The sequence below is a fragment of the Belonocnema kinseyi genome, chromosome 5 (genome assembly GCF_010883055.1).
Source record: "Belonocnema kinseyi isolate 2016_QV_RU_SX_M_011 chromosome 5, B_treatae_v1, whole genome shotgun sequence".
In the NCBI taxonomy this organism is placed as follows: Eukaryota; Metazoa; Arthropoda; class Insecta; order Hymenoptera; family Cynipidae; genus Belonocnema; species Belonocnema kinseyi.
The window spans coordinates 38,426,087-38,436,587 of record NC_046661.1 but is presented as its reverse complement, the minus strand read 5'-3'; the positions used below and the strand labels follow the sequence as shown (position 1 = coordinate 38,436,587).

General features: G+C 32.2%; 2 protein-coding genes across 2 annotated transcripts in view; one reads left to right on the top strand and one right to left on the bottom strand.

Annotated features, from left to right (window-relative positions):
- Nucleotides 1-370: 370 nt before the first annotated feature.
- LOC117173613 (zinc finger MYM-type protein 1-like) lies at nucleotides 371-1,871 on the bottom strand. Its single transcript, XM_033362253.1, has 4 exons — nucleotides 1,673-1,871; nucleotides 1,328-1,612; nucleotides 684-1,186; nucleotides 371-598 (listed from the first exon to the last, which is right to left on the bottom strand). Exons 1-4 carry the CDS (start codon nucleotides 1,869-1,871, stop codon nucleotides 371-373), a joined length of 1,215 nt encoding a protein of 404 aa, XP_033218144.1.
- Nucleotides 1,872-9,753: 7,882 nt separating this feature from the next.
- The window catches only part of LOC117173612, a 19,430-nt gene continuing 18,682 nt past the window's right edge, over nucleotides 9,754-10,501 (top strand). Inside the window, exon 1 of the mRNA XM_033362252.1 lies at nucleotides 9,754-9,800. Within this exon, the coding sequence (XP_033218143.1) occupies nucleotides 9,754-9,800 (47 nt within the window). The remainder of the gene's footprint in view (nucleotides 9,801-10,501) is intronic.

Genomic DNA, 10,501 nt, shown 5'->3' with positions numbered 1-10,501 from the left:
ATCTAGAAAAAATTTGGGGGGGGGGTCCGATCGATAATTCTAAAAATAAAAGATATTTCGGCTTTCACAAAACATGACGTTAGAATTGTGTTAGACAAACTCGAATTTTTTCGATAGTGATTGCTTATTAAATTGTGTATTTATTTGTGTTATTTGAGTTTCATTTTCGAAAAATAGGCACAAGAATAAAAAGTTGAATAAAAGTAACTGTCGATTTTGATCATAATTTATCCGAAAGTTGTTTTTTATTACATGTTAATAACACACAATATAATATTATAAAATATCTAAATGAGTTATTGACAGTATATGAATCAAGTGTCGACATTTGAATATAGACAATCCACTGTCTTGAAATCAGTCAGGCCATTTACAGGGTAATATCAATTCTTCTCGTTTTCCTTGCAAGAATATCCATTATTCGATCACTGGTAACATCCACATCTCTGTGAATGTCGAGCAGCGCCAGTACGTTCAGTTGTTCTTCTCCAGCTCTGATGCGCAGATAAGTCTTCAATCTTCGGAAAGTGGAGAAGGACCGATCACTGGAGGCAACATTAACAGGCAGTGTGCCAGAAATTTGGAGAAACCTGTAGATCTGCTTGTAAAATTTTATATCGCAGACGTCCAGATCTTCGATAAGCGTTTTTGGCCGCTCTTTTGCAGGCATGTTTGAACAGAACCTGGAACCAGAAATAAATAGTAGTCCCGTTGACGTCATTTGGATATTCTTCTTCGAAAATATGGACGGTTTTGTTAAATTCTTCTTCATCGAGTTCTGCGCATTTTGCTGGAATGATATTCTGTATGCTTGACAGCAGTGCGCGATGTTCAAGAAATCTCGCGTCCAGCTCTTCTAGATATTTATCCAAAAATGGAATGAATATGGATCGTTGATAATATTCTTCAGCGTTTCCATTATAGTTCTCCCGATTATTTTGACGTCCTGCTCGTCGATGAACAGTGATCTCAGTGCTAATCTTTTCAGAAATTTGGTTCGCTGATTTGAACATTTCTGCGAATTTCTCGTCGGCTCTGGTACGCATCTCCTTTATTTCTTCATAAACATCATTTACATAATGGACACATGCACTCAAATCGCAATCTTCTTTTTGCAAATTTTGGCTCAGGTTTTTCGTCAAGCTGAACACCGGTTTCATCACAACGAATGCAATGATGAATTGAGCTGTTTAGATGGAAGCAAGCAAGCTGTTTGGCTGTATTCCATTAGATTTTATTCTCAGCTCATCCAGTTCTTCGAGCGTTGAACAGATAAATTTCAGTACTTTATGGAACAATCCCAGGGAACCCAAATGTTCGATCTAACGCGTTTCGCAAAACGTTAGAAGACGTGTCTGCTTGAAACCAGGGTTTGCTGTCAGGATGTGGTTTTTCAACAAATTTCCAGCCTTTCTGGATAGACGAAAGAAGTTGTCGACTTGCTTGACTGTTTCTATACAGTTCAGGATCGACGTAATGTTGCACGCGAGGGTAATAGCCAGATTCAGGTTGTGGTTTGTACAATGAATATAAAGAGCTTCTAGACATGTCTTCTTAACAATAGCTGCACAGCCTTTGAACTCTCCACTCATTGCTCGAGCTCCATCATAACCTTAAAAATGAAGAATTTCAAAATGTACTGTATAGTTAATTTAAGTTTTATTTATCTCACCTTGCCCTTTCATGAAATGGGTGTCCACTCTAAGTTTCTCCAACGTTGTTAGTAGCGCATTTGCAAGGCCGGCGCCAGTCACGTCCTCTACAGGAACGAAGTACAAGAAATCTTCTCTGATTGTGTCTCCCTCCAATGTCTTGAACGAATCTGGCTTCAATCGTGAATTGTTCACTCCCACTGACATCAGATGTTTCATCTATTGTTTAGTGAAACACTTTGTCTCATTGATTCGTCTCACTAAGTCTCTAGTGATGATTTCCGCTCCAACATCGATGATCTCGTTTTCAATTGTATGGCTCAGATATGTTACATTACCACTCGCTACCTTTAAATGTCTTGCAGTGCTATATCTCCACTATCCAGAGCGAAACGCAGAAGTGCCCTGAAATTCCCGTCATTCTCTTCTGGCATTTTCAGTGGTAAAGGGCTGTCATCTCGACGTCCTCGTAGTGCCAGTCCTTATCTGCAGCAGAATAAGACAGCGCGAATGATTAGAGTAAGCTTCCGTCTGTTTTCCAATTTCGGCCGTTTTCGGCTCTGGTCGATCTCAATGATGACGTCATTTTTCTTTTTTTCTTATATTATCTTGAAATTCTGTGCATCATCGGAGGCGTCCAAGTGATATCTTTTAGTTTGCTGGTCTTTGAATCTTTCAAAAGCTCTCTTCCAATCTTTGACATAAGTTTGCACTAACGAATTTAAACGTCCATGCTTTCCTTTTCCAACTACCTTTTGCGCGAATAAAATGCAAACTCGACAATAGGCACCATCTTCAACGGCTGAGTATGTTAATCAAGGATACTTTTGCAAGCACGCAAATTGAAATTTAAAATTCTTTTTGTTCATTTCCGTTGCTGGAAACACAAAATCAGCATCTGGTGTCCATACATTTACAAGAAGATCGTATATCTCAGTATTGTCGAGTTTTTTTCTGCAAAACCGTTGGACATCATTAACAATTAATTAATTTTTTTTATTTACACAATAATGATTGGAGACTCAAATTTTATTCCACATTATATCATGTGAAAATTTGAGACGCTTACTTTCAGATCAGGTTCATGATCATCTTCCTTGTCATGCCACGATTTTTTTGCTGTTGACAATTCTTCAGCCTGTTCAACTGATCGCTCACGTTTAGTATCAGCACTTTTTGGTTGAAAAAAGACGTAATTTTCGAAAAGGCCATGATACGGAAGTTTGACGATAGAAAATGAAGTGTATAATTATGGGTTATGAGTTATGTCAGTTTCTTAGTACAATCAGGTATTTGTAAACAAATGATGCGCGCATCATTTCACGCGCAAGGAATAGTGGAATCCCCCCTCATGCTCGTTGCAGAGAACCGTCAGATGCTCGAGCTACTCGTTAGGACCAGTCCACAATGAGAGTAGTAAGCATCGACGTTCGCACGCAAATGCGTACTTGACGTCATTCGCATATTGTGACCAACGGTCGCAGCGAGACCGTTTTAGAAGCTTCTCTGGTTCTTCACGGTCTACAAATAGTCTACAGACATCCGGAGCAAACCGGTGTCCGTCTCCTACGGCTGAAGGACCGTGTGCTGCACGGGTATTGAGATTTGATGGGTTCTGATATTTCAGGGGGGGGGGGGGTACGGACCCCAGGACCATCCCCTGGAGCCGTCCCTGGTTGTCGTGATACTGATATACTACTGGCGCAGTACTGATACGTATTACTGGTCAAATACTGATACAAGAGTTCAACCAACTGTTGGCATCATACTGGTCTACTACTGGCTGAGGAGTAATATGCATTATTAGTGAAATACCGGTACCAGCGTTTCGCCACTGATTGGCGTACCACTGGCTACACAGCAACTTTAAGCTCTGATTAGAAGAAGACATAAGAGTTCAGTGAGTGGTTGGCTTGATACTGGGTCTACTACTTGCGCAGTATTGATACGTATTACTGGTCCAATACTGACAAAAGAGTTCAAACCACGGTTGGCATCATAATGGTGTACTACTATATTGGCCTAGTACTGCAGATCAGTACAGAATTTAAATATTATTAGGGCATTTAGCCTTACCGCGGTAGTAACAGTATAAATATTACAATATTACCCACCAGTACAGACAGCCGGTGGTTCGCCCAATACTGGTAGAACGTTGGCTGCACGACTAGGGCGGTACTATGCCAGCAGTACAAAAATAGACTTAAAAAAACACACGTCTACAAATGTTGTCAAGGTGTTTTGAAATGTCGAGAAATTGACTATACAATTAAGGTCTAAACATTTTTTTCTATTACTTCTTTTAAGGAAAATATTCTAAGTTCCACCTTCATGAAAAATTTTGAATGTTCAGAAAAAATTACATTGGCTACATTCGTCTAAAACACCTAAAAAGCAAAACCTTACACGAAGGTTTGAAGAAAATTGTTATTAAAAAAATTGTATTTTATATCTATTTGATGTCGTATGATGATAAAAAGATTAACGAAAAAAGAGTTGAAAAATTGTTGTTTTAACTTTTCTGAACTGTAGCTTATGAGGATGGCTTTTTCATAGAGTTTCAACTTGTCGGTTTAGTGCAGTGGTTAGCACTCCCGGCCGCTAGGCGATAGATTTAGGTATGTAGATGTAGATTCGAAACCCCGTAGCGATAGAAATTTTATTTGTAATATAATATTTAAAAATGTAATATACGTATTCATTATAAGCAGTGCCATTAACATGTATTGACAAAATACTCGCTGTCAATTATTATTTATTTTTTAAATACCTTTTTTGTTATATCTTTATATTATAGAAAGGTTAGGTGTTAAAATTGAACAAATAGTTTAAAAATTATATTTTTGTAATTATAAATAATATTCGGACGATATGCAGTCGTATGATGATGAATGGGTTGTCTTTAAAACAATTGAATAATTTTTATCATTTTTATAACTAAATCCGGCATTTTCCTACGTCAGAGGTTTGCCAGTGCTGTCCCAGTACTGACAGTCAGTACTGCGCCAGTGCTGACACGCCAGTACCTTCAATAATTACAAGCCAGTACTGACTCGAACTCTTTCAATCAAATATATATTTCTTTGGACGACTATTCACATTTCAACAAATCTAGACCTTATGAATTAAGGAAATCATTTTCTTGAATGTAAGAAATATGTATTTCAATCAAGAAAATACAGCCAAAGAATTCATTTTTTTAGATTAACAAAAGATATATGCCTGGTTTAAATAAAAATTACTTCTCTCAAAGAATATTTTCTTAATGCTAAGACATAGGATTCAAGTAAATGAATTTACTTGGTTGTACACTGAGAAAAAAATAATTCTGAATCAGTGAAATGTTGGTTTGAAGTATCAAACGGTGCTTTCGCGTTCGGTCATAATCAATTAAAAAGTATAAGCTATTGTTTCTTAGTTTTTTTGATTCAAATAAAATATTATTAAATTATGAAAAAATTTATTTGACTCAACTGAAGACGTCAAACACCTAATATTAAAATGTTATAAAGTTAAACTACACGTGAAATTGGAAGCAAACGATATGTCCTATAAATTGATAGCATCATGCTCTCAATTCTGAAGTATGATGCTATCGTTGCAAGAGTAGAAAAGTTTAACTGAAATTCATTTGTTTTCCCTAGTTTAAAATTATGAACGTATGAAAATTATGGTTGCCGGGGCTGCCAAATGCCTACCGAGTCACGCGCTGCTCTTCTCAACCCGCGCCACTGACCCAGTGTCAGATGGCCTAACTAATGACCAGACTGTCGCTAGTTCAAATCTTGTATTGGACAACTTTTTGTTCACATTTTTCACATTGTAAATATGTCAAATAATAATTTGTAATTTCTGCCCTCCCCGCGATCATTTTTTCGAAATTTATTGCCCTTGTTCTTGAAAAACGTTATGTTGTAAATGTTTTTACGACGATTGTCAGTCAAAAATATATTAAGAACGATAAATAAATTTTTAAACGTACTTCGATAATTTAAAATTTAATCAATATTAAAAAATATATTTTTCAAATTTTTAAGGAATTTTGTGTTAGACACTTTCTCTCAAGAAATGAAAATTTTAAGAGCTTGCTTCTCAGTAATTTTTTAAAAATTGTCGGTTTTTTAAATAGAAGTATAACAAGGTATAATAACTTAAAAGTACATTTCAAAAATAATTCAATTATAGTCAAAACTCGTAAATATAAACAATCTTTTTTGGGAATGAGAGTTAGATAGTTAATAAATAAATGTCAGTTAATTTTTCTATAACAATAATCTACATTAAAAATTGTAACAAAATTAATAATTGAAAAAAGTAATTACTGATTAAAAATAAACAATATTAGATACTCAAAAAGAAACATTTGCAAGATTTATATTTTGCATCGTTTCAAGCTGAATAGTATAATATACTCTATTTATTTTAATCGTTTTCATTTTTAATATTGACTTAAATATTTACTCTGATTATTTATTCCATAATTACTTGTATAAAATGAATAATATTTCTTTAAATTAAATCTTACATGATTATTAGTAATTTTGATTTGTGCCCATTAATTTATGTTAATATTTAGTTCAATAACAATAAATAATATTACTATAATTATTATATTTTATTGATGAAAAAGTGTGCTTTTTAATTTTTTTATCACTCCAATTGTTTATAATAACTAGAACTTTGAAGATACATTGTTTCAAAATTAAATTAGTGGACAATGCTTATGAAAATGTTGGCACATTTTCTTCAGATGTTCACTATTTGTGTATATTTTAAATATTTTAATTTATACTGCCAAATGAGACGACTGAAGAATCCCAAAAAACAAAATTTCCAACGCTGTAAAATTCTCGAATAATAAAATCCCCGTTAAAAATTTTCGTTATTTAAATTTTTCTAAATTATTTTATACAGTTTTGAACATTGAAGAAATTTCTCTAATGAAAGTATTTGTTTATTCCTTTAAAATAAATAATAATATTCAGCAAAAAATTTTGTTGATTCTTTATATTCTGGAATTTTTTGGTTCGGCCATTTTTTATTCTGTAATTTTCTTTCGGGAATTTTTTTCTTCTGGAATTTTCAAAATAGGGTCATGTTATAAACAGTAATGAATTTTATTATTCAAGAGTTTTTCAATGCGGGATTTTTATATTTCGGCAATTTCATGATTTTTAGAGTTGTATTTTTCGGGATTTTTCGGTCATTCGCTGACAAATTGCCAAGTTCAAACTTTCAAACATATTTCAATATACCAATCACATCGGCTAGAAATGTGTTGCAGTGTTTTTTGTATATATTTCCAGCTGAATTTGATGGTGTTCTACATTTTTTTGAAGATTTGAAAATATAATTATTTGATCCACTTATATACGTTCATGATTCAAAAACGTATTTTATAGATTGAAGAGGTTTAATACTTTTGGTTCAATTTTACTATGCCTTACAGACAGTTACGCAATTTTTTTAAACATTTGCATTTCTGTTTCATACAACAAGATTTTTCTTCACATTGAAATCTTTTACCTCAGAAAGAAATAAATATCTGGATCTGATAATAGAATATACATAGATGACTCAAAATTTATTTTTCTTCCTTTCATTCATAGATTTTGTACACTGAAAAAAATTATTCTTAACACCAAGTAAATTTATTTACTTGAATCCTATTTTTTAGCATTAAGAAAATATTCTTTAACAGAAGTAATTTTTATTTAAACAAGGCATTTTTTTTGTTGATCTAAAAAAATGAATTCTTTGGCTGTATTTTCTTGATTGAAATACATATTTCTTACATTCAAGAAATAGATTTCCTTAATTCGAAAGGTGCAGATTCATTGAAATTTGATTTGTCGTTCAAAGAAATATATATTTTATTCAAAGAGTTTGATTCTTTAAACTGATTCAGGACACATTTGAATCAATAATTTTTCCATACTTGAATCAAGAATTTAGGTTTATATAAATCAAAGAAATAATAATTTAATTCAGAATAATATTAATTAATTTACAGTATATATTTTTTTGTCACAAAGGATTCATGCATTCATAGCAATGGAGCATTTATTTATATGAACAATGTATTTTGTTTACGTAAATTCTTATTTCTTCGGTGAAAAAAAATATTTCATTTCATTACTAGAATTAAATTATTCATAACAATTAAAAATTTATTCCAACGAAGTAATCATTTCTTTAAATCAAAATTTTAATATTTTGGCGTCATTTGTTTCAATGGAATACTTCTTTAGATTAAAGAAATATATTGTTAAATTAAGTATCCATGTTTTTGATTTAAATAAATATTTCTTTGGCATTTATGGTGGGGTTTAAATACGGCTTTGCGCCTTAAAATGTCCATGTTACGTTAGCGTTGATGTCAAGGCTGTGAACTTTACACTCAATGGACCGAAGTTCAGTTCCTGCTGGGGGTGGATTTTTCATAGAGTTTTTCTATTTCAGGTTTATCAAGATATTAAATTATGTGATTTGTCTTTAAATTTAATATGTATAATTATTAATAACAATGGTAATTATAATTTAGGCTAAAAGAAATCCAGTTGCTTATTTAGGAAAATATGTACTATAATTGAAGAACTAACTACGTTATTGCACTCGCGCATGTTCTAGGCCAAAGACATTTTTTTTTGAATCAGAGGTATATTTTTCTGCTTTAAATATTTAGAATTTTGCAGTGAGGAAATAGTTTTTTGAGCCTATAAAATATTTGCTTCACCTGAAAATATATTTCTTTCCTTTAATTCATATTTCCCCATCTCAAAGAAATATTCATTCCAATTCATGGCACATTTATTTGGAACAATGAGTTATTTATTTGGTGTAAAATGTATATTTTTTGTCTTCAGATAATATTTCTTTGATTCAAAGAAATATTTTGCTTCGACCAATAGGTCGTATTTATTTGTCTCAAATAAATGTTTCTTTGAAAATAAACAAGACTTTCACTTACTTCAGTCAAGTAAAATTCAATTGGTACTAGTAATCCTTTTTTTCATTGTAGATCTGCATGCTTTCGACCGTATTCGAAAGCACTATTCATTGAAACTACAGTAGACTCTATCAAATCGAAAGTATCTTTGTTTCACGGAAATCATTTTCTCTAGAAGTCAAAAAAATACTTTGTTAATTAAAATGTGTGTTAAACACGTTAAAAACAAAATTTGTTTGAAATAAATGTGCATTTATTTTCCTTAACTTGATATGCTTGAGCTTCATATTATTTTCAATATTTTGATCAATAGTTCTGCATTTTTTATTCAAAAGCCGCAACGAGCTATTTGCGGCGATTGTAGACCAGGCTTTACAGTGTGAACTAAGAAAATAAATGTTACTGGGCGAGATTATAATATCTCCACTTTCAAACAGCGTTCTTCACTAAGCAAGATTTATTTTATTGTTCACAATATTAAGTTTATTTTTATAATTAATTATTAATTAATAATTATTTTTCTAATTTAAACTGAAAGATGTATTGAGATTATAATAAATTTCATATCTGCTGCACGAAGGAAAATCTTACGTAAGTGGCATTGTCGTTTAGGTCGAATTTAAAATTTTCAGTTATGAGAAAATAGACCGTAATCGCGAAGTCATTTACGTAAGTTTTTCTTTAGACCGCATGGAGAAAAATGAAAAAATAATTTGTATGAAGAGTCCTGTATTGCATTACAGATTATTATGGTACTAGTGACTAGCGCTACAGTACCACCGACAGATGCGAGTTCGCGCCATTCTCGACTTTACTTGTAAGCATTGTATTTTTGTTTCCATTCGTGTGAATAATATTTTATATTCTAATCAAATTCGAACCTAAAATCTTAAATTTCTACAAAGAAACACTCTTAAAACTTTTATGACTGTTAAGATAAATGTCCCAATTTGGGTGAATGTAAGGATTTGTTTAGCATATTTTGCTTGTAAAAGTATTTTAAGTCTTATGAATCGATGAAAGTTCCCAATACCGCATAGTTTGAACATTTTTCGTCAATACTTTGTCTGATTATCGATATAAGCAAACTATTTTTATTATAATATATATATATATATATTTCATGCTGTGCTGATAAACCTATTTGGGCGAATGAATTTTCCCTCTGACCCAGTTTGGGCGAATCATTCTCAATTTGGGTGAGTGTCGCCATGTTATATTTCCTACAGTGGCGGGATATCGTCATTGATAAGAACTGCCTCCTGATTTAATTTGTTATTAGGAATCTAAATATTCTAACGTAAATATTTGTCAGCATAATAAATCACGTAATTAAAAAATAATAATATTTTTATCGTTTGCATTTTTAAATTAATTATCTCATTGTTGTTGTAATCGTTTCCAACACACTTTAATCATTTATTCAGTACAAATTCATTAAAAAGAACAGGCTTTATAACAGGGCAAAGCTTTCAGAATTGAAATAGTGTGCTTGTTATCTTTAAAAAACGCCTAATTTTTATGTAACCGTGTTGTTTGTAAACACTCGCACAAATTCCTCCAACTGTTTTTCCATCCGTATTAAGGCAGAAGGAAATATCCGAATTATCCATTAGCTTTCAGTTATATTGAAGAACACATTCGAAAACCTCATAATTAATACTTACTTTTGAATAAAACATTCGCGCTAAAAAAATTTCGGACCACTGTTGACACGAAAAACTACACAGCCTGTTAACTCTACAAGCCGAGTGTAATGTTATGATCGATCGGCCACAGATAGCGACACGCGTGACTATATGTAACAAGCCGACAGTCTTTTACCGCGCGAAAATTCAAATATTTTAGATTTAATAAAAGAATAATTAATAAAAGTATGAAAAATAAGATTTCTATAATT

Excerpts from the sequence above, each read along its gene's own strand:
- LOC117173613 (XM_033362253.1), bottom strand. The coding sequence starts at position 1,871 with ATGAAACATCTGATGTCAGTGGGAGTGAACAATTCACGATTGAAGCCA. Across the intron at positions 1,613-1,672 it reads CCATTTCATGAAAGGGCAAG|GTTATGATGGAGCTCGAGCA; the intron begins GTGAGATAAATA and ends TTCATTTTTAAG. Across the intron at positions 1,187-1,327 it reads TCTAACGTTTTGCGAAACGC|CTCAATTCATCATTGCATTC; the intron begins GTTAGATCGAAC and ends CCATCTAAACAG.